Raw genomic sequence first — 25,111 nt, 5'->3', positions numbered from 1 at the left:
TAACCCACTGCAGTTGGTCCTGAGAATGTTCTGGGAAGGTTGCTTGTCTTGTGCATATGTGTCTCATCTGCCATTCTGCATTTTGAAAAGTTTGTACTCAAAATGCATGCCCCAAGTTGAAGTACAACCCACTATTAGGCACCCTTCACCCTTTCCCAAACAACTAGAGTCCTGATGTGTTCTTCTACTCTGCTTTGGATTCGTCAAACTATTGCACACTTGATAATGCATTCCAATTCACTTTTTCCCACTCGGAGGGGAAAAAAAGGATGCTGGGTCAGGGAATGGATTGAATGCCTGCCGAGTTCACTATATACTATAGCCCTTCAGTGGACAACATGTGAAATTTATGGAAGTTTGCAACGTATTTGGCTTGGTTTTCCTTAGCATTCCTATAATGTCTTTGTTTTTTGTTTTTTAACTTGTAAGGTTAAAATTGAAATGCATTGAAATGTACTCCATTATCTGTGGGAAACACCAGCACCACCCCACAAATGCCTGGCCTTTTTCTGCAGCAACGGGAAGTGTTATTCTAGCATTTTTGAGTCCCTTAATTCTAGTATTTTATCGCTAATCTGGGTATCAGGTTTTTTTTTAAAGTAGGGGGGAATGGGTAGAGGGGGAAGAAGGGAAGGAAGATGAGCAAAACAGTGCACGGGAACCAGGGAATGTTGTTTTGGGGGGTGGAGAAATAAAGACAATTTGAACAAGTTCACCCACTCAAGGAAAGCTGGCTTAGAAAAAGATTTAGAAAAATTGAGCTAAAAGTGCTCAGGAAGACAGAGGAAAAATGATGGGAAAACATTTCCAACTCTGAAGGAGAGGGGGGATGCAGAATTACACACACAGAGAATTTGATGTCATGTAACAATTTATACCACTTGTGTAGAAAAGGCCAATTAAAAGTAGGACTTCATAAGAACATAAGAAAGAGCCTGCTGGATTTGACCAGAGTCCATCTAGTCCAGCACTCTTCTACTCGCAGTGGTCCATCAGATACCTTTGGGAGCTCCCTTGCAGGATGTGAAATCAATGGCCTGCTGCTGCTGCTGCTCCCGAGCACCTGGTCTACTAAGGCATTTGCAATGTCAAATCAAGGAGGATCAAGATTCTTTACTTCTCTTCCCGTGCTGAATCCTACTGAGCCCCCTCAGAAATAGCAAAAAGGGGAAATGGGGGGGGGGGAGGTTGCTCTGAAGGGGGTAATTGCAGAAATGGCCAATGCTTTTTCTGAAGATTTAAGTAGCCTAACAGAACAATCCAAATTGTGAGGGGGAGGAGCACTGAGGCAGCCAGGAATGATGCTGTGAAGGTGAGCCCGTACCACCTCCACAGGGGCTTCAAGCAGGTGGGGCCGCACCACCTTCATGGGCTGTGGACAGCAAAAAACCTCGAATTGACCCATAGCCCAAACAGGCTTATGCCATATGAAAGTGTGGTATGTCTGTGGACTCTGACAGCAGCATTCCCAGGCTGGAACACTGTTGGAAGCCAACTGCAGTCAGCTCCACCCCCAGGAACACCCTGGTTCACCACCTCCTGCACACGTACACCAGCGTCTGCTCAGATGCCAGCATAGCTCCTCAGTGGTACCCATTTCCAGGTTGCGTGCCACGGAGCAGTGGGGTGGCCAGATGGTGACGCATTTGCTCCCTCCCCCAGCAAGGGTGCCCCTTGTGCTGGTGGAGGCACCAAATGTGTAAGCAGGGCTCTCCGCTCACTCCCAATGGCCATTCGGTCCCTCCCCCCAATCTGGTTTGGACTGCCCAGCTTTTGGAAGTATGTTACTGGGCACATGTCACTATTACTCCTTTGCAGACTATGTGCAGCAGGTGCATTCACATAGGAGTCATGTAATTCCTTTTCCATTTGGCAGAGGTGTATATTTGCCTATGGACGTTGCTTCATACCTCATGCTGCCAATAGATGCTCAGGCTCCATTCAGTCACGTGTTACAAATGGGTCCTTTTCTTGCTTGAACATGGCATCCACTCACACACTGGCCGCATTGCTGAGCTTTTGGCTCTGTTAGCCACACTTGCGTACAAACTGATAATACCAAATTATGTAGGGTGGTGAGAACCACAAAGGATTGCGAAGAGCTCCAAGCAGATCTTGATAAATTATTTATTTATTTATTTATATTTATACTTTGGGCTTCTAGACCGCCCCATCCCCGAGGGGCTCTGGGCGGTGTACAGCAGATATTAGGTGATTGGGCGGTGTACAGCAGAAATTAGGTGATTGGGCTAAGAAATGGCAAATGCAGTTCAATGTAGCAAAATGCAAAGTGATGCACATAGGGGCAAAAAATCCAAACTTCACATACACACTACAAGGGTCAGTTCTATCAGTCACAGATCAGGAAAGGGATTTGGGCATCTTAGTTGATAGTTCCATGGGAATGTCAACTCAATGCATGGCAGCTGTGAAAAAGGCAAACTCTACGCTGGGGATCATTAGGAAAGGAGTTGATAATAAAACTGCAAGGATTGTCATACCCTTATATAAAGCCGTGGTGCGACTGCACTTGGAGTACTGTGTTCAGTTCTGGTCGCCACATCTCAAAAAGGATATCGAAGAGATAGAAAAAGTGCAGAGATGTGTTTCCGGACTTCTACAATCCTGCTGGGTGACCTTGGCTAGTCACAGTTCTTCGGAACTCTCTCAGCCCCATTTACCTCACAAGGTGAAAATGCTGGGGGGAAGAATTAAGACTAATTAAAGGAAACATTTCTTCACGCAATGCGTGATTGGTGTTTGGAATATGCTGCCACAGGAGGTGGTGATGGCACTAACCTGGATAGCTTTAAAAAGGGCTTGGACAGATTTATGGAGGAGAAGTCGATCTATGGCTACCAATCTTGATCCTCCTTGATCTGAGATTGCAAATGCCTTAGCAGACCAGGTGCTCAGGAGCAGCAACAGCAGAAGGCCATTGCTTTCACATCCTGCAAGTGAGCTCCCAGAGGCACCTGGTGGGCCATTGCGAGTAGCAGAGTGCTGGACTAGATGGACTCTGGTCTGATCCAGCAGGCTAGTTCTTATGTTCTAAACTAGAAAACAAAGAAATGGGAAGCTTCTGAAAAGAGTGTGTTACTCCACAGGCCCTCAGTGAACAGAACATATGATTGAGAATGTAGTTGCCCATTCATGTCTGATAGAGAAGTCTATTGCTTTGCCCAAAATTTCTGTCTAATGGAGATCTGTGTTCTCTCTTTGGGGAGAGACAGATTTAGTCTCATGTATGAAAGCAAGACCTGTACATTGAACCATCTTAAAATAATTTCTTTAATTCTCAAGTCCAAATACCTCATAACCAGAGGTGGGATCCAGCAGGTTCTCACAGGTTCCCGAGAGTAGGTTACTAATTATTTGTGTGTGCCGAGAGGGGGTTACTAATTGGTGATTTTGCCACGTGATTTTTGCCTTAGTTACGCCCTTCCTCTCAGCAGTAGCGGGCAGAACTTGAAGCAATCTAGCAGGAGGTGCACCGGCGTGCGTGGCAGCCTGCGCCTGCGTGCATTTGTTTCCTGCCCAAGGACTGGCGCAGTGGCTGCATCCTTGCCACAGCCCCGCCCAGGAATGCCCCACCCCCAGAATGCCCGGCCACGCCCCCGTCGTGCCCCGCCCAGCCCCATTGGCGCTACGCCACAGTTTGAATCCCACCACCATGGGAACCTGTTACTAAAATGTTTGGATCCCACCCTGCTCATAACCCATATTCTGTCTGTTTTGCTTGCACACTAGGTTGCTTTGCAATGACAGGAGGATTTCCCGGTTCGCTTTAGGAGATATTTGCCAGGCAGCTAGATCAGAATCTCCTGATTTAGGTTGGCATTGGGAAGACTGTAGCAAGTATATGCAGAAGGCAAACGGCTGCATTTATGTTTGTATCCAGAGACGTCAATTTGTGGAGAGGCACAAAAAACCTCAGTCTTCCCCCTAAAGTGCAATGCTGGGGAATATAGTTGGAGCATTTCTTCTTTTTAGGCCTCTTGGGCTACAAATCCTTAAAATGTCTTGGTGAATAGTTTGGAATGCTTTACTAGCTGCACTTTCAGCTTGGATTCAGGCCAAAACTGCTGCAGCCCATGTCAATGAATCACCCATTTCATCAGGACAGTTTGGAAGGATTTGTTGCCCCTTGGGAGGATTTTGAATGACTGATTTATCCAGGTATTTGGCCTTTCAGGAGTGAACCCTCTACTGAGCTATGGCCCTTCCCCACAAATGCAGAACAGATGCTTTGCATACAATAAGATCTTGATTCCCAGCATCTTCAGCTGAATTTTTTTTTGTTTAAGGACCTTAGATGACATTGCCTGGAAAAGCCTCTCATAGCCTGAGGCCATGGATTAACAACACTGAGGCCATGGATTAACAACACTGGATTAAAAGGGCCAATGCTTATACCTTTTTCAGGATACAGATAATTCCAGATTTGAGAATTCATCCACCATTTTCTGGATTGTCTTTGTTCTAGAATGCTTCAATTGGATCCTGGTACCTTGGGGGCAGAACTAAGCAGGCACCAGGACCCAAACGGAGCATTCTAGAACAAAGACAATCCAGGAAATGGTGGATGAATTCTCAAATTTGGTGTCATTTTTATGTTTAAAATTTTATGTTTAAAAAAGTATAGACTTGATATTGAGGCAGTTCTGTGTGTTCTCTTTAATTACAGTGTTGGATTTATTAGAATTGTTTTTTACTTTCAGAAGCTGTCCCTGTTTTATCTTTATAATAGTTCTATAATGTAGATTAAATTGAGAATGTGATTGACTCAGACACACACTGAGATGAACGGCAGAGGGTCTAGCTAAACAATGTATGTTATATTATGCATGCCGAGTCAAGCGTTTCCTGATATGGTTCACGGTCACACATACCTTTGGGGGATTCAGTGGCCTGAGCCTCCCTTGCTCACAGAGGCTTTTGAATGCTGCAAGTTCTCCAAGTGGAAATGGCAGCAGGGGAGGGAATTCAGCATCTCCAGGGATCATGTGACCAAGCACTTGTGGAACCTGAGAAAGAGGCAAACAGGTGCTCATTACCATTTCATCTCAGGAAAATGACATGGGAGGGAAGCCTGAAGCCCCTCCTCCCCCTCACAGTTCTCATAAGCAATGGGTTCTTTGGTGCATTGGTACATATGACTGCAAGCTGGGTTGCGGGAACCCTGACTTGACTCATGTCACATGTATGCTTTAGCTAGATCCTAAGTAGAGATTTAAACCTGGGTCTCCCCAATTCTAGTCTGACTCTCTGACTTTACACTGGCTCACATATTTGAGTGTTAACAGTAGAGTTATGTTTTGGATGATGAAACAAATTAGTACGATTGCCCGGAAGCCAATCAATATTGATGAATTAAATTAGTTGCCTAGTTGGTTAATCAGTGACAAGAATAAGCACAGAAGCTTCAGAATAGCATTTTTATCTGTTTTTTTAAAAATCCCTCTCCTGATCACATTCTTTCACTCTAATCAACATTATTTAAATATGCTGATATTTTCCCATTTGCTGCTTCTCTTACTTAAAATTCTTATGGGGAACCATTATGGCTGCTTTGCTGTGTGAAATGTTGCTGTGGATACGTATTCTATGTATGATGTCACTTTTCAAACGGGAGATGGCTATACTGAAGCAGTTAATCTCTGTACCTCTACAATCTGCTTTACCAAAAAGTCAAAGAATAGTGATTGGGAGGCAGGAGAACTCTGACATCTCACTCGTCTTAAATCTACAGACGTGAGCTTCAGCAGAAAATTAGCTCATCTTTCAGACTGAGGAGATAGTCCCAATTGCTTAACAGCTGGAAAGTGATGAGAAAGGGAAAATTGTGTGCCAGGGAAGGAGTCAAAAGTGTTCAGCATGTTTGCTGTGACAAACAAATGGAGCCAGGTGAAAGGAACAAGGCTGCTGAAGGTTCAGCCCACACAAACAGGCTCATTTCTGGGATGATAAGATCCCTCAAACAGAATCCGTCCACTGCACAAAGGATATATCCCAAAATGACAGGAACAAAAAGGTGTAACAGTCCTTTTTTCTTATGGTCAAACAACTGTGTTGACTCAAATATTTTCCTGGAAGCTAGAAAAAAATAATACACCTTTGCTCTCTGCCCTTTTGTTTCCACACTGTTTATTTTTTAGGATTAAGGTTTCTCACCAAAACCACAAACGTGTGAGTTTATTTTTATGCTCATTACTGAAGCAGAGAGATCTTGCTCAGAGAAACAGCAGCTTTATGATTACAGAAGGAGAATGCCACCTACCTGAACAGGTTTGCTTGACTGGAAACACAAAGGTGCACCTGGGCACACGCATGTGGTGGCAGGAACCCACTCAAGGGGTCTGGTTAACAGTACCATAGCTACTTCACTTTTGCTAATTAATGCACTAGTAAGCCACTGTCTAAAGGAAACATGTATGTTCTTGCAATCTCAGCTGGTGCATTCTTTGAAGAATGATACTGTCAGGGAACAGAAAGTTTACTGCTTAGCCTGCAACTGCAGATTATCAACCGTTTTATCCCTGTGGTGGCATCTCTTGTCATTCATTGTAAATTGCTGAAGTTTAATAAATGTGTGGAAAGATAATCAATATTTCCCTCGAGTTTGAGATCTACAGTCTTACTGTGTTCCGCAGTTCGTTGTTGTGTCAGTTTAGGATGGTTGGGATTTTGCCTTAGCTGTGAAACTCACTTGCTGATTTTGGATCAAGTCAATAGGTTTCTTCAGGAAATATAAATTTAATAAGAGGTATAAAGCACTTCATTCATGGGAGTGGGGGTGGAAAGTTATAGACATCTTTGTACTCCTAAGATTCCATCTGTTTGGTCTCCTATAAACCACCTTGGGGCATCAGGTGTCAGAGGCTGAGAGGCAGTTACTGCATCTTTCAAAATGCTATCAATGACGGAGGGATGTTTCTGTTTCCTGTAAAAATGAATGTCATCCATTTCCCTGTTTGGGAGAAAATAAAGCTACATATTTGGCAACAGCAATGTTTTGATTCAAGGAATTCAAGAATTCAAGATGTGCCATGTATGCACACTTCATGCAGTAGGCAACCTCTTTTGGGGGCTTAGATCCAGCTGAACAAGAACACTCATCAAGATTTTGTACAGTGTTAAGTAATGCCAGGTTATATTCTTTTTAAAAAAATTATAATTCCATGTTATATTCTATACGATTTCTATATTTGTAACCAGTTAATAATATCATATATGATCCAGGGCTAAAGGCTCATAATTAGGTTTGGAATGAAGAACAAGATAGACAAACTAGGTTTTCTTTCATTTTTAAAAAAGAAATATCAGGATATATTTTTTTGGACTCCAGGTGAATTTATTCCTCACAACCTCATTAATATGGTCACTAGCCAGAGTTTTAAAAGTAAGAATGGTTATAGTAGAGGAAAAAGGACACTGTGTGAAAATGGCAGAGAAAAAGTCATCAGCTGCTGCCTGCTAAATGAGTATATAGTAATAAAAAGCTTGCCTTCTGTCTCTCGGCAGGCCTTTTTATGTCCAAGAGCCAATTAATGAAGTAATACTGGAGTTCAGCTACCAGTGAATTAGTGCATCTGGTTCAGCAGTGCGACTTTGAAGACAACTTGTAGGAATTTCTTGTACCTAAATACAAGTTCTGTTGGGGAAACTGTATGTATTGTGCAGCATAGGGCACATGCGCATCGCTGTTTGTACATTATTTATATGCTTAGTGGGAAGCCACTGTTGGCAGCAGATTAAAGTCACATGTGCCTTCAGTGAAACAGAAATATATTTGTTGCATGCTATAATATGCAACATGCAGCAGTGAAAACTGTTTAGGAAAATGCTTTTGTGTGGGGCAATGATTGTCAAGCCAGTAACTTGGCTTTGTTAATTTATAAATTAGGTTACCCATCCAGAGCAGCAAAGAGACTGAATTACGATAGTTCTGCTTTGGGATAGTCTGTTGTAAGGCAATTTGCGCCTGAGCAAAAATTCATTTGGTTAACCTGAGAATTACATTAGGAGATTAGCAGATGTTGCTTTCAAGCACAGTCTTGCCTGAGCACAGACCATTTATGCTACACTAATAGGCAATTCATGTGACTTTATGAGGGAATACAAGCTGGGATGCTTGAGTAGAAGCACATTGCTAATATGAGAGCCAGCTGGACCAAGTATCAGATGTGAACAAGGTGATTCTTGGCAGCGTGGATGCTTTCATTGCTAGTTTGGCCTGCTTCACTTCACTTCATTTTGTTTACTAAAGGCCAAGCCTGATGTGGCACAGGAAATCTATGATTGGCTCCCCACCCCCCAGCTGAAAATAGATCTGAACCAGAAGCAGTAATGGTTTCTAAACACTACCTCAGAAAAACAAATGGAGTGGTGGGAGAACAGACGATGCCTGTGGCAGGATAAGCCCCAATCTTCCCTATTTCAGCTTTAAGCCCTTCCAAGGTACAGTCTCTCCGCATCTTATGGGGACAGGGGTCAATTTGACCAAAGGCAAAACTTAAGCAATGGAATACCCATATACATTATCATTCCCAAGATTCAGAAGCCCTGGAAAAAGTGAAGAGTGAGGCATCAAGACTAAACTGGGCAGGAATTCCTGTTTGAGTTGACTGTTAACCTGAGACCATTAGTCAGCTCTTCCATATCCCTTAATTAGGAACTAGAAGAAAAATCTCAAATTTCAAATAACCTCTAGGAGTAACAGAAGCATTCGTCATAGCAAACAGATAAAAGCACGGTGACTTTCTTCACCAAATTTTTAATCATGTAGTGAAAAAGACTAGAACCACACAATTAGGGACAAACCCAGACTCACCAAAGCAATGACAGATAAACCGAATGAGTTAGTCATGTACAAGTTCAACAGGATCTCTGGCTTGGCCATCTCAATTTCTGCTACAATATGTCTTACCCAACACAACTATAGAGGGTAAAAATTGTTGGCCCTGATCCCCAAGATAACGAGTTCCTTTAAAAATTGTCCCTTATAGTCATTTTTACTGCAGTCTACAGGTTTTCTGTAGTTTTCTTTCATAGCCATAACTTCTTGTATAACTGTCAGTGGTATTTTGGGGGTACATTAGAATGGCACTGAATAGCTCACATCCAAGGCCAGTCTAGCCACTATTCACTCTAGAGATAAAAAAAACCATTCCAAAACCAACTTCAGCATATCCAAGTAGAGAAGGAATGGAACATTTCCTTTTACTATGCTAGTTTTAATTTGTATGTAGATTTTATGCAAAGGCTTATTCAGAGCTGGAATCTGTGATGTTAAATGGTATGTCGCCTTAAACCTTTCATCCTCCTCCATAACTGAACCATCCCAAGATGTTGAATGAGCAAGAATTTTGGAGAGAGCTACTAGGAACTGTAGAAAAGGCAACAGATTAAGTACTTTTTAAAAATCATACTGGCAGCATTTCGCCATACAAGTGAGGAAAAGGTGTTATATACCATTCAGCAATCTCACCTTTTCTTTGGAGTAACTATAATTACCTCTGGTGAGAGGGAGCACATGAAACTTCCTGTATATGAAATTTTAGTCCTGTTTTATTTCTGCACAGTTTTCATTTAATAAAGTTGACCTCTTCCATAATTATGAAAGTAAGTAAGAGTTGTCTCATGTTCCATAAAGAAAACTATCTTGAAAAAAATTCACAGTTGGAAATCTCAAGTTAAAGAATATAAATATTTTTTACTGATCAGTCACAAACTTTCCCCCTTGTTTGCTGGAGGTTTACATTCAATCAGTTGATTTCCTTAAACTCCACAGTCTCTGAATCATAACACCTCCATACTGAGAACCAGCATGTAACAGGGGAAAGTAACTGAAATCTTACGCTGTAGGTGCCTTGATGTTACTGTACTCTTGTGACTTCTATGACTTATTTGCTAAGCATTTTGCAAATAAAGTTGCTTGTTTTCAGTCCAGTGTGGATACAACTGATGATACAGAAGTGCCCATCATAGTATCTTCTTTCTTACATTTTATTTGATCAGCTTCAGTCAGCATCACTTTGAGGATACAGGCAGAGTACATGGAGAAGAATGGAGGACCATTCTTGTTCTCCATTTTTATCTGGCATGAAATCTAGTAAGGAAACTGACTGATTTTTCACTCTGTCCTGGTATTTGGAATTAACTTGCAGCTGGAGATCTTCTGGTAGTTTGAGAAGTTCCCAAGAAATGGTACTACCAGAGGTTGGTGTCTTGGATTTGTAGGATTTGGGTTCAGTGAGATCTGCTTGGGTTCTCTCCACCTTCATCACTGTGATAATAAACAGGAGGTAACACCTGAACCTAGTGCACTTTTCAGAAATCGCTGCAAGGATAAATATCACTTTTAGAATAAGCAAGCTACATCTGCATTTTGCTTCGGTTGAGCATACTCTGGGATTACTCTGAGAAGAAAGGGAGATAGTTGCTGGTCACTCCTCTTATTCTTCTGAGACCCAACTTTTTTTAAAAAAATCCTCCACACCCCAGCACTGTATATTATAGTTTAATTGTCGCAAGCCACTTTGAAAAGTAATGTTGACTGAAAGGCAGGATAAAAAAATATAGACTGTTTTTTGAAGCAGGAATGTCCACACACATGTGTTTTCCAATTTCATTACTGAATCTGTTCCAGATAAATTCTAGAGGAGAGCTTTGGGAACCACCTTAATGTACTGTAAATGCTGTGATAACCTGATAATCAGTGGTCATATGTGCTTCATTTTTCTTTGTAGAATGGATGATGTATGTAAACTTAGCCTGCTTGCTTTATTGTAGGATTAAGAACAGTTGGGGTTTTAGCATAGCTGCATCAGAAGAAACTGCACGCAACATTGCTACTGGGGGAGATTTACCTTGAACTTTTCACATAAATTATACATGTCCTCTTTTTTTCAGAGCCATAATCAACCACTTCAATCCAAAGATAGAGTCGTATGCTGCTGTGAATCACATCTCGCAGCTGTCAGAGGAGCAGGTGAGTTGCACAGTTCTTTGTTTGTTGGGCAGCTAAGTGATTTCTTAAGGTGCCCTGAAGAGTTGACCCTCCGCCCAATTGGCTGACACCTTCCAGTAACCCAAGCTAATACTTATGAGCAGTTAAGAGGAAGTTGTGCTTGGTCCTGAGAGGTCCACAGCATGGCCAAGGTTATCCATCCAAAATTGCAATAATAATAATAATAATAATAATAATAATAATAATAATAATAATAATAATAATAATAATAATAATAATAATAATAATGGTAATGGTAATGGTAATGGTAATGGTAATGGTAATGGTAATGATTATTTTTATTATTATACATATAACAACACAGCACAAGTGTCTGGAATTCATCTCTGAATATCGAGTCCTTCCCAAGGACCTAGGATATTAGAGGTATTTGCGTAGAATATGTGCAGTTCCTAGAAGTGCTGCTTTCTGCAGCATGTGGACTGATGTTCTGTCCAAGTTTAGGCTTTCCAGATGTTTTTCAAGATTTCTTGGGATTCCTCCTAGAGCACCGACTACTAGTGGGATTACTGTTGTTCTTTTTTGCCACAATCGTTCAACTTCAATTTGTAGGTCCTTGTATTTTGTGATCTTTTCCAGCTCTTTGTCCTCTACCCTGCTGTCAACTGGCACAGCAACATCTATGATCCAAACATGTTTCTTCTCTATCACTGTTATGTCTGGGGTGTTGTGTGCCAGGTGTCTGTCTGTCTGTATTCTAAAGTCCCAGAGTATTTTTGCTTCTTCATTTTCTGTGGACTTCTCTGGCTTGTGCTCGTACCAGGTCTTGCTACAGGGCAGGCCGTACTTTTTGCAAAGGTTCCAGTGCACCATTGCTGCTAGCCTATTGTGACGTTCGAGATAGTCAGTTTGGGCTATTTTCTTACAGCAGCAGATGATGTGCTCCACGGTTTCATCACACTCTTTGCAGAGACGGCACTTTGGGTCATTGTAGGACTTTTCGATTCGTGTCTTTATTGCATTTGTCCGTAATGCTTGCTCCTGGGCAGCAAAAATCAGGCCTTCAGTTTCCTTCTTTAGAGTTCCCCTTCTGAGCCACTCCCATGTTCTTAAAGTACTGCCCATGGAGTGGCTTGTTTAGCCACTGCTCCTTTCGTGTTTTAAACTGTTGGACTCTATACTCTTCTTTTGATTCTTTGGCTTTCAGCATCTCAGCCTTGTGGACTTCTTTCAATGCTGGCTCTTGACTTTCTTGGATGTATTCTTTCAGGCCTCTTTTCTCTTCCTCTACTGATTGCTTGACCTGGAGCAGTCCTCTTCCTCCTTCTGACCTTGCCAGGTAGAGTCTGTCTACATCACTTCTTGGATGCAGTGCTCGATTGATGGTCATAATTTTCCTTGTTTTTCTGTCCAGGATGTCCAATTCGGCTTGTGTCCAGTTAATTATGCCAGCAGTGTAGCGTACTACAGGCACCGCCCAAGTATTAATTGCCTTTATTGTATTTCCTCCATTTAACTTTGATTTCAAAATTTTTCTGACCCTTCTAAGATATTCCTTCCTAATTGCGCCTTTGACTTCTGCATGCTTGATGTTCTCTGCTTGCAGTATCCCCCAAGTATTTATATCTTTCATTAATGGGGAAGCTGTTTATTTCTATGGCATTTGGCATATTCACACCTTAAGCATGTTGCAAGTTTACCTTTACTGAGTTCCAAAGTTGCACACTTGTCAAGTCCAAAATCCATTGCAATGTCAGTGCTAAAGACTCTCACTGTGTTCAGTAGTGACTCAATCTCTGCTTTTGATTTTCCATAGAGCTTTAGGTCATCCATGTATAGAAGGTGTGAAATTTTTTGGTGAGTTTCTTGCTGTCTGATATCCTTGACCTGTTTTCTTCAGAATTATAGAGAGCGGAATCATAGCAATGATGAAGAGTAGTGGGGACAGGGAGTCTCCTTGGAATATTCCCCTTCGGATGTTGACTTCCCCTATTCCTGCTCCATTGACTATTAATTCTGTTTTCCAAGTGTGCATTGCATTCTTGACCAATTTCTTGATGTTTTCACTGACTCCAATTATCTCCAGGCAATGAAGTATCCAACTGTGTGGCAGTGAATCGAATGCTTTCCTGTAATCAATCCAAGCTACATGCAAGTTGGTTTTCCTTCTTTTGCAATTCTCAAGGATCATTTTATCTATGAGCAGTTGATCTTTTGTTCCCCTACTGTTTCGTTTGTTTCCTTTTTGTTCTAGGGGCAGCAATTTCTTTCCTTCCAGGTGGTCTTGTATTGCATCAGCTAATATGCCAGTAAAAAGCTTAAAGGTTGTTGGTAGGCAAGTGATTGGTCTGTAATTGCTAGGGATTGCTCCCTTTTCTTGGTCTTTCATTATCAGAAAAGTTTTCCCTGTTGTCATCCATTCTTCAATTTGGCCTGTTTGCAGCACTTGATTCAACTGTTGGGCAATTCTTTTTTTTATTATTATTATTATTATTATTATTATTATTATTATTATTATTATTATTATTATTATTATTATTATTATTAATTGGGTTTATAGACTGCCCTCCCCCGGAGGGCTCAGGGCGGTGAAAAGCATATAAATAGAGCACAGTCAGGTTAAAATACAATAAATATACGTTAGTACGGCTCTAATAAAAATAAACCCTACCCCATTAAAATGCAGCATGTAAATTAATGTTAACTCAAGATGGCGTCTGCTATCAATTCCCTCCAAAAACCCCGAGGGGAAGGGTGGTAGGATCCACATGATGTTATACAAAAGAAGAGGGGGAAGAGAGAGAGGGGGCCCCTATCAACGGCTAGTCTCCCTAAAAGATCCTCATGCTCAAAAGAATGAGCATGAGGATCATATAAAAACATTTGCTCTCCATCAATAATTGGTGGCTTTGGAAAATATGCTTTAGAAATATGCACAAGCTCTTGGCAAAAAGTTATCTTGCAAATTATAGTATCACATAGAAAGCAGCCTCACTGGAGAGGTGAGGGATTGTTAGACCATGCACAGTAGTTGACTAAAGACGCTGAGCCTTGAGCAAATGTTTAAATACATTTCTAAATGGAAAGGCTTTTCATAAGGAGGTCAGTTGGGGTTAGAATTTACCTTCTTCTTGTTTAGTCTGATTTTTCCACTTTCTGTGCCATAAGGGATATGCGAATGGATAAATCGTCATTCCTGAAAGTAAAATAATTCTAGGAAGGAAAAAAAATAGTGCCTTTGTCCAGTTTAATACTTGCAAAGAGGCCAATGGAGTCTTAAAAGCAGTTGCTCACCATAGAATTACTGAGCCACAAGGGGCTTTTATCGACCCCTTAGTCCACAGGTGTCAAACACACAGCCCTCCAGATGTTATGGACTACAGTTCCCATAATCCCCTGCCAGCATGATGGAACAGTTATGGAACTGTAGTCCATAACATCTGGAGGGCTGCCAGTTTGACAACTATGCTTAGTCCAAGTCCCTGTTCGATTCAGGAAATCCAAAGCCAGAACGTGAATCTGCATATGACTTAATGTGCATTATAGCCGCACTTGTAGGGTGTGATCACATGTAAGAGCATCCTGATTCTTTTTGGCTTCCACTACTGTAGTTGTTATTGCAGACAGAGTTCTGCCAATCCCCAGACATATAATGTGCTTAACTCAATTTGGGGCAGCACCACCTACTATGTCCTATGATGGTGTATTTTATGGATCCCCATTAATCTTCTCAGTGTTTATATCAGTGTATGCTTTTTTAAAAAATCCCATTCAGCCAGTGTAGTGATTGAAAACAGACCTTGGCCATAGAAGGCCTCTTAGCCACACTTGGCTTAGTCAGTTTGAGAAAGGGAGGCATCATCTTCTTGTCATCGCAGTGGAGCATTCAGCCCCAAGTAGATCAGGGAGGTCATGTTGAATCCTTTCTTCGCTGTATGCTTTCTTTACTGTATGCCTGAGCTTTAAATAAAACCTTGAGCAGCAGCATGCGGCAGGTAATGAAATCAGCTCCCATGCGTAGAGCAGTTTGAGAAAAGATTATTAGGGAGCTGGCAAGTGGTTTGATTTTTTTTCGTTCCGTGAGAGGCATTACGCTGGAGTAGAGGAAGCATCAAAAGACAGCAGAGCTGTTGAAGCAGAGGTGGGGCTCAAGAAAAGGAAAGGGTCTAGCCTCAGACACATCAAATGGTTGCTTAGTTTAGTTTCAAGCATGAAAGTAGTTCCTGAGTGGGGAGGGGATGTTCACCAGTAATCTTTTAATGCTTATTTTTTTCTTCATACCTCTTTTCTGGTATTAGTGTCCTCTGTGGGCTCTTTTGTGTGTGCCATTTTTTAAAAAACTGGGCTGTCAGCTTCCTGGGAATGGTGATTCCAGCTGATTGTTCATTATGAATTAAGAGAGCTGACTTCATTGAGGGCAAAGGAAGCCAACTGCATTTCCCCCATTGTGAATGATTATCAGATAGCAATGGATATGAGGGAGGGAGTGCGTCTCCGTTGCCCAGACAACCAGGCTGGCAGTTCTTGTCTTGCGACACTGTGCTGGAGCAGTTTCATGCCTTCCTTTACAGTTGCCATTTGCGTGTGCAGAGGTTGAACGCTGTTTGATCCATTTCGCAGCAACTTGCAGGAAAAAAGATGCTGAAAGAGGTGTTCATTGTATATCTTTTCAAAATGTATCGATAAGAGCATTCTGCCTTGTGGCCTGATCCTAGTTTTTATAGATAACCCGCTATAGGAGGATCTTAGACCTACTTTTGTAATGAGCCCTGGAATCACTCTGAAAATGGGATCCAGCTGTGTTTTTGAGTACCCTGTTGGCTAAATGTTTCTTATTTGCTTTCTTTTTAACCAGCCAATTGACAGATTAAGAAGGCAAATATATGTACTTTAGTGCATTGAAATAACAGCTTGACTAAAGAATACAACAGTCTGTTAACAGTTTGAGAGCTCGTGTTGAATATATTGGCTAAATTGAGAAGAGGCACAAAGATTTTTTGGCAACAGAATATCTCTTTTTAGGAGCAGTTCCAATTAAGAAATTATTAGCAGTCTTATATAGTAATCTGGATATAATCAAGTAATCACATGTGTGGAGTTGGCCCTTGTTAATAACAATGTTTTACTAATTAAATCCACTATTATCAGTATTCTGGTTAGAACAGGGGTAGGAAACCTGCGGCTCTCCAGATGTTCAGGAACTACAATTCCCATCAGCCCCTACCAGCATGGCCAATTGGCCAATTGGCCATGCTGACAGAGGCTGATGGGAATTGTAGTTCCTGAACATCTGGAGAGCCGCAGGTTTCCTACCCCTGGGTTAGAATGATGCAACTTCAAGAAGATATGTTTGGTGGAAGGACAATAACTCTCCAGTTCTTAGCCCTTGTCATACAAACAGTTTCTCAAAGCAGCTGTTACAGTCAGATCTTGAAGTTTGGCTCGCGTGAGTCTAACTGTGACTTCCTTGTGATTTGTCCACACTGTAGGCATTCCCAATTGTGTGAGTTGCTTTGTTTTGCTTTCCACATATTTGCCTTCCAACATTGGCTGTTCATTCCCATGTGAATTTTTGTTTATTTTATTTATGCTCTGCCTTTCCCAGCTGAAGCCGGGCACAGGATGGCTTACATAAGAATCAAAATATTAAAATTAATAAAATATTATTGTACCAAAAATTCTAAATTTTGATTTATACTTTGTGTAGTTCAGTAGAGTAATGGACTTGACTCTCAGGGGATGGGTTTGTTGATTACTTTCCAAAATGGATGATTTCCCCAATGTATAGTGAAAGTTATATAGTTGTACAGTAACAGAATAGGCAGTACTGTGAAATGTTTTGTTGAAGACTTTCATGGCCTGAATCAACTGGCTGTTGTGGGTTTTCTGGGCTGCGTGGTCATTGTCTGGTAGTTTTTGCTCACAGTAAGATGTTCGTGACATGTCCCTGAAGATGCCAGCCATTGATGTGGGCAAAATGTTAGGAGCAAAAACTGCCAGATCACAGCCACCCGGCCAGGAAAACCTGAAACAGCCAGTACTATGATAGACTTCAAATGATGTCTGTGCCATATTTGGAGAAGTCCATACATTCAATTGATAGCGATAATACAGTTTTTGAAAGCTGCTGTAGCAATAAATTTGTCATGCTGTCCACAGATAATCAGCGTTTCATTGTTATACTGCATTATTTGTTCACATGTCCATGTCCTCTTGAGTTATTAGAAAATTTGGGGTTTTCCTTTGCTATGAGTGTGTGCCTACAGACCATCCCTTAATGCTCATGATGATGTGATCAGCAGTTCTGACATTTCTATAAGCTAGTGTTTTGTTTTCATATGCTTGCATGCATTCTTTGCTTTTATTTGTTGTAAAAACTAAACTGGTATTCTTTACTAAACTGTTTGCCAATTCTCCTCCCCTTTTTCATGATCTAAAGTGCTCTGTGAAGCTGTTCTGTATAAATATGAGAATGTACTTGTCTCTACTTGCAAATAAATAGCACAGCTGTTAAATGGCTCTAGTTTCTTAAGCAGGAATGAACATCGTGGAGCTTTTCCAGACGCCTGCTAGCATACTTGACTGTCAAAGGTCAGATGTTATACCTTTGACATTCAGAAATAGCATTATACACATGTACTTGGTATGTGGGAATAGTTTTCAGAGTACATCTGAAACAGCTTTTCATTGTTAATGTGCAACTAGGATGTTATGTAGTACTCTCACTTTAGAATATGGAACTTGCAAGTTTTTATCTAAATGTGACTGTTATCTTAGCATTTAACCTCCTGTTAGCCAGAGTTTGCTGATGGCTGATATAAACCTGCTGAAGTAGTGGGTTTTTTTTAATATGCACTGTACTAGTTTACAGTTGGAGCAGCACACAGGAGTTGTGTAATGTCTTTTGACAAGTGTAGAGCAGGCATAGGACAACATTCATTGTATCCAAGAAGCATCCCTGCTTAACTACAAAGAGAGAGAGAGAGAAGAGTTAAGCCTCAGAGCAATTGCTTTAGTGCTTTTTAGTGGTGCCCATTAAATTAATGTATCTGACACAGTAAACAAATACCACAGGAGTAGGACTGAATGGCCAGGAAAGCCATTCAGAGATAGCAGTGTTTAATGATATATCTGGGGCATTTTAACTTCTTATCTTCCAAGAGGAATTGGCTTGTCCTCAATTTTCTGTTTATTAAATGCGTGCAGCTCCTCATTTAGTGATGGTTTAATTACATGGACAGATTGTGGCTGTTCAGGGCTCTGTGTGAATGTGTATTGACGATTTTTCTTTTTTTGCTTTGGTCACTCTTCATAGAGGCGAATTACCCATGTAAAGAACTTTTAAACTAATCCCAAGGTAAAAGCCGAGAGGCCTGGAAAGCCTCCAGTTTGGAACCAGTCAGTCCAAAGGAATGCTAGTGTAAACAGAATAATATTGGTAGGTGCGTAATAGAACTTGGGAGTGATGATTGGTTGGCAAAGAAGGGAATTAAAAACGGGACTAAAAACAAAATGGCCAATAAGACTTGAGGGCATCCAATGAAGCCAATTGTCAATAGATTCAATGGGCCAAGGAAGGTGAGGGCTATTAGAACAGATGACATGTAAGTGTCTATGTGCCAGTCCTAGAAGTCTTTGAGCCAAGATTGGGAAGCTAGAGTGCTTGGTGCTCATTGACCATTTAGATATAGTAGGTATCTCAGAAACATGGTGGAGTGGGGAAAATCTATTGGACATGGTCATCCTGGGTATAAGATCGATAGGCAGGACAGGGAGAGACAGGCTGGGGGTGTTGCATTGTATATCAAAGATGGGTATAGAATCAGATAAACCAGGCAACATTAGGGGAGTGGACTCACCAACAGAAGCAATATGGATGGAAATACTGTGCCCTAAGAATTCCTTAAAAGTGAGAGTGTGCTATCGCCACCTGTTCAGACCTTGGAGGCTGATCTTGAAATGGAGAAGGAAATAAGGGAGATGACTAAAGCAGATAGTGTTATGATACTGGAGTAAACATGTGCTTGAGTCATGTTTGGGTAAACATGTGTTTGAGTCATGTTGTAGAAATGAATTTCCAAGACATCAATGGCTGCCCACTGGTCACAGAACCAGCAAGAAGGGTAGTGGACTTGGTTCATAGCAGGCCCAAGATCTGGTGCAAGATTTAGATGTTGTTGCACCAACTGAGAACAGTGACCACAGTTACATTAAGCTTGGCATTCACGTCAATGGAAAATTATCGCTAAAGTCCAAAATTGTAGCATTTGATTTCAAAACAGGAAACTTTATAAAACTGAGGGGAATAATCGAATAATCGAAAGGAAGCTGAAAGGGAAGAACAAGAAAGTCAGATTCATAGAGAATTCTTGGAAGCCTTTTAACCCATACTCATTGAAGCCCAAATAAACTATAATTCCCCAGGTTAGGAAAGGCACTGTGAATTCTTAAAAATTGCTTAAACGACAGAAAGCAAATGAATGGACAGTTCTTGCAAATGAGATAAACAGTCAGTGGGGTCCCACAAGGATTACTGTTGAGGTTGGTACTGTTTAATTTGTTCATAAATTATATGGAAGTAGGGGTAAGCAGTGTAGTGGCCAAGGCTGCAGATGTCACACAATTGTTCAAGATGGTGAAAATGAGGAATGACTGTGAAACCCTCCAGGAGGATCTCCACAAATTGAGTAAGTGAGCAACAATGTGGCAAACGAAGTTCAGTTCTGAATAGTGTAAGGTGATGCATACTGGAATGAAAAAAATCCTCTCTTCAAGTATATGCTAATTGGGTCTGACTTTGCTGAGACTGAGGCTCATTCCACACAGCATATTTATAACAAGTTGCAATTGTTATAAACGAATTCATGTTCCATTTATAAAAAGGGAAAACGAGTTCATTTATAATTATTGCAACCCATTGAAAATATGCTGTATGGAATGAGCCTAAGGCCCCTTCTGTACATGCAGGATAATGCACTTCCAAGCCACTTTCACAATTGTTTGCCACTGGATATTTCTATTCCACATAGTAAAATCCAGCTGCAAAGTGCATTGGAAGTGGAGTGAAAGTTCGTTATTTTGCATGTGCAGGAGGGGCCTTAGAGAGAAAGAGATTTTGGGTTCCATAGTAGATAGCTGAATAAAAGTGTCAACCCAGCGTGCTGCGGCAGTGAAAAAGGCAAGCTCTGTGGTAGGGAATTATCAGATTAAAACAAAATGGCCAATAGGACTCGAGAGCATCCAATGAAGCTAATTGTCATTAGATTCAGGACAGACTAACGGAAATACTTTGTTTTTATAATCAGAGATTAAACTGTGCTACCAGAAGATGTAGCGATGGCCATAGGCACAGACAACTTTAAAAGGAGATTGGACAGGTTTATAGAGGATAGGTCCATCCGTTGGTACTGACCAGGGTAACTAAAGGGAACCTCCACATTCAGAGGCAGTCAACCCCTGACTCCCAGTGCTAGAAAGCAATATCAGCGGATGGTCTCAGCCACTGTGCTCATTTGTTGGGTCTCCGGAGGAACTGGTTGGCTACTATATGACAGGGGATTCTAGACAACATGGAACACTGGTCGGATCCAGCAGAGCTCCTCTTATGTCCTCTTAACTATATGAGTTAGCTTGGCGATTTAGAAAATTTCTCTAAGTGCAGTTTCTTCGAAGTTGAATAGCACAAATTATACTTCAGTGATAAAAAGGGAATTCTTAAATTGAAGGGTTCTTCGTTAGCCAAAGTGAATTAGTCTTTATCTGAATTAAAATTAATTGGATTCTGTTATTTTAAACTACTGAATTGTGAAATATTTTCAGCAATCCGTCCAGAGTCTGTATGTGATACTGTATGCTTTTTCACAGGAACTTACAGTAAGAAGACAACTGCTTTTTACTTCATTTGAATTTGCTGGTGAAAATTCATGTAGCATATGGTCTAATTATTGTTATTATGATTATGATGATGATGATCATCATCATATTTATTTATTTATTTATTTATTTATTTATTTATTTATTTATTTATTTATTTATTTATTTATTTATTTATTAGATTTATAGGCCACCTCACCCCCAAACGGCTCGAGGTGGCTGACAATACATCTGTTCCAATAACAGCACATAAAATACGTAACTAAAACTAACCACATTAAAACAAATTTCCACAGCAGCAATTTCTTAAAATTTAAATAATAAATTAACATTAAAATGGCAATAGCTGTCCCATGTGTCTGAGTGCTGCTAAGAGAACTCAGGACCTGTGTTTCTAATGCTCAGATGCAGAGCAGACTGTACTTGCTTATGCCAGTTTCAGAGCAGACACTCCTGAACAAATTGTTAATCTATTTTCCTTGTAAATCCATAGGTGTAAATGTTGTAGACTAGTGGTCAAAGCAAACTCACTGGTTCTATTTTTGATTCTGCCTGTCTCATGGAAAAAATCACTGATAGTTTGGTTCTCTAGCTAAAGATGGGGGCACTTGAATCATTCCGAAGACAGAAGCTTAATGTGGTGGGACGTGTGAGATACACTGCGGTTTTTGTGATGGAGAATGTTGTCAAGTTCAAAGTGATGCTGTCAATTAGCCCCACCATTAACCATCTGCTCCAGCTGGTAGCAGTGCCACTGAAGAGTTCTGAAGAGCTATCAAAAGAGTCTGTGGTTAAGAGAATTAAATTACAACTTTACACATTTGGAACTGAAGAAGCTGTCACTTGGCAGTTTGTGTCAGCATGTGATATTCAGTATGCTTTTTGTGTAGCTTTTCTTTTTTAAATCCTTCCTGAAACAAGGGAATAATAGCAAGGCAGACACTGTGGAAGCTTCTTCCATGCTAAGTTTCAGCTCCCAACTGCCCTGGATCAGTTATCTAAACGTATGTGGTAGAAACTGCCTCTTCTCTGATATTCTTGGGTTACAATTCTCCAAAGTGGTAAACTGGGTCATCTGATTTTTTTCCCTGGGGGAGAACTGAACCAGTCACCATGTCTTCCAGATCATGAGAACAAGTACGTGTGGAGAAAAAAAAACCTGTTGTGTCTTCAGGGAAACCAAAGTAGGCTTTTGTACCTCATAAAGGAAATCAGTGTATCTGTGCTGAGCTGCATTGCTATTCCATGTTGTGCTTGCAGTAGAGAGCCATTGATGGAAGACCAGGAGTCACATCGGGAACTGGTTGTAAACTAGGCCAAAATTTAATTACATTGAGAGCTTCTGCATGTTTAGTGTGAAGAGGGCAGGGGCCAAGTTGTTATTGCTCAATGCCTGGTTGCTGATAAGATGAATCCCCTGGCCCAATTCCTGGATAACCCTTGCAAGGAAGGAGTGGCTTCTTGTCACAAATTATTTGGATCATTTCCACATTTCTAGACAATCCAGAGACTCTTTGATTGCTGCCTGAACCCTTCAAGGAGAAATCAACCACATAGTATCGGGGCCTTATCTACAGAAAATGATGTCCAGAGCATACACTGAAATTATGCCCTCTCCCCCCAATTATTACATGGTATAATAGTGGTAATAATGGCATACCACCCTGCAGATGTTGTCTCTGATTAAAGGGCTACTTTCCAGCAGACCTGTCTTATTCTTGCTCCATTTGTTTTCTGATGTAAAGCTTCAAAGGCTATACTTAACCTAGCAAGGGACACACCACAACTACACAAAGGTATCATGAAGGTGAGATTTCCCTCCATCCCTGCACATTGTTTGTTTACTGTCTGGTAGACAAAAGGATACTGCCTCTGAACGTTGAGGTTCCATTTAGGTATCAAAAAGTCTTTTTGGATCTTTAAGGTGTTACTGGACTCAAATCCAGCTGTTCTAGTGCAGACCAACAAAACTACCCTCTGAAATTATAAATAGTTTATTACAAAAGGCACCAGATGTTTCCAATATCCTCTGGTTATATGGAAAGTAAAGTGAAGCTGCTGAAAAGCCCCTTAAATCCCTCTGAAATATTGTTGAGTTTTTCTTTTAACTGCATGCTTGCTGCAGTACATACTGTCAGTTTAGGGGACATTAAAAAAATCTGCTGGATCAGATTCAGACTCCCTCTAGGCTCTTCTCTTTCTTATCAGCAATTGATTTTAAAGATGTACTTCTTCTGGGCGTAGAGACTCTGTTTAGCCACTTTCGTGATTCTGTTGAAATAGAGGTGCTTGGCCAAAGAAACTGAAAATGGGAGGATACTGGGACATTGCTTTGAGGGTTAAGGCTAAATCAAGCATAAACATACACACACACCCCAACTGGGAAAGTCTCTTCAACCTTAAAAGGGTTATGATCTGCAGAAATTGAGCTGATGAATTATTTTCAGGCATGAAAATAAGAAGGGTCACTAATGTGGGCATTTAAAGGGACCGTTATATGTACAGGTACCTTTAAGTGCCAGTTTGCAACCATTTAGCTTCAAGAACCTGGAGGGAAAAACTTAAGCATGATGACAGGTTGGCTATCGTAGATGAAAAGGTTTCTGTACTGGTAGTCCCTGAATGAAAGCTGTTCTGTTGTTCTGATTGGCTGATTGACTTCTGGCTGCAAGATTCATGCAGCGTTTCCACAGCCAGAGCCAAAGGGAGTTGCTGCTGGAGCCCGTCTGCTAGAGATGCAAATATATTCAGAAGCCAATCCCACTGAATTCCATAGGGTTGCTTTGTGATACAGCAGGTGTATCATGATTCAGCTGTATATGTGTATGTGTGGGCGGGGTGTGTGTGTAATGATAGAGAGGACTCCATAAGAGTTCTTTTGCACTCTGTGTGACTTACTTTCAAGTAAGCATGTAAGCATGTACATTACTAGCCTCTCAATTATTTTTGTTACTTGCCTGTGGCTTCAGGCTTATGATTTTTTTTTATCAAGTTAGAGACGTGTTTTGATGTTATACCTGAAAAGGTTTTTGCTGTGTATTCAAGAGGAATGATCCTGAGGATGGGAGAGATGAAGGGGAGCTTGTGATTGGTGGTTGACTTCAGAGGCGGTCCTCCCATTGGGTAAAGTGGGCAGTTGCCCAGGGCGCCCCCTTGTGGAAGGCGCAAAAACTGCAGGTTTGTTTGTGGGATTTTTTGTATTTTCAGTGTTTTTCAGTTTTTGGCCTGCAGAGGGTGCAGTTTTTAGACTAGCTAGCAGCACCAAAATTTCTGGGATTTTTCAGGAGACTCTCCTGATGATATCACCCAGGTTTGGTGAGGTTTGGTTTAGGGAGTCCAAAGTTATAGACTCCCAAAGGGATTTCCCCATCCCCTATTGTTTCCAATTGGAGCTAATAGGAGATGGGGGCTACATCTTTGAGGGTCCATAACTTTGGACCCCCTGAACCAAACGTCACCCCTGGACTAGCAGCACCAAAATTTCTGGGATTTTTCAGGAGACTCTCCTGATGATATCACCCAGGTTTGGTTAGGTTTGGTTTAGGGAGTCCAAAGTTATAGACTCCCAAAGGGATTTCCCCATCCCCCATTGTTTCCAATGGGAGCTAATAGGAGATGGGGGCTACAGCTTTGAGGGTCCATAACTTTGGACCCCCTGAACCAAACGTCACCAAACCTGGGTGGTATCATCAGGAGGGACTCCTAAAGATACCCTGAATTTTTGGTGCTGCTATCTTAATAATTGCCTAATAAAGGTTGTTGTTGTTGTTTTTGTTATTATTATTATTAAATCTATCCCCTTTGGCATGGATTTAAAGGGAGAATCTGAGAGCCTCAGTTTAAACATTGAAAAGTGATGCTGTTTCAGGATGGTGAATAATCCACCCCAAAACAGCATCACTTTCAATGTTGTTTAAACTGGAGACCCCAGATTCTCCCTTTAAGGTGGATTTAAAAGGATAATCTGGGCTCCCTAGTTTAAACACCATTGAAAATAATGCTGTTTGGGGGTGGATTCCAGCATCACTTGTTTAAATTGGGGAGCCCAGAGTCTCCTTTTAAATCCACCTTAAAGGGAGAATCTGGGGTCCCCAGTTTAAATAGCATTGAAAGTGATACTGTTTTCCCCAATTGGGGAGACTGGATACAACACCATAAAATGTTTTCATAGCAGTAATAAAACATTTTGAAAGCATTTTGAAATTGTTTTAAAAATATTTCTGCTGTGTGGCATAGCCCATTGCTGTGTTCAGATTTGTGAGTTGG

The 25,111-nt window shown here is 41.1% G+C and overlaps 1 protein-coding gene across 1 annotated transcript in view; it reads left to right on the top strand.

The window, feature by feature from the left end:
* Nucleotides 1-25,111, top strand: part of ARMH3 (armadillo like helical domain containing 3) — a 153,463-nt gene that overhangs the window by 100,948 nt on the left and 27,404 nt on the right. Inside the window, exon 24 of the mRNA XM_048506896.1 lies at nt 10,915-10,993. Within this exon, the coding sequence (XP_048362853.1) occupies nt 10,915-10,993 (79 nt within the window). The remainder of the gene's footprint in view (nt 1-10,914; nt 10,994-25,111) is intronic.

Source organism: Sphaerodactylus townsendi, linkage group LG08 (genome assembly GCF_021028975.2).
Source record: "Sphaerodactylus townsendi isolate TG3544 linkage group LG08, MPM_Stown_v2.3, whole genome shotgun sequence".
NCBI lineage: Eukaryota > Metazoa > Chordata > Lepidosauria > Squamata > Sphaerodactylidae > Sphaerodactylus > Sphaerodactylus townsendi.
The sequence above is the reverse complement of the archived record's forward strand: the minus strand, read 5'-3'. Positions and strand labels throughout refer to the sequence as shown.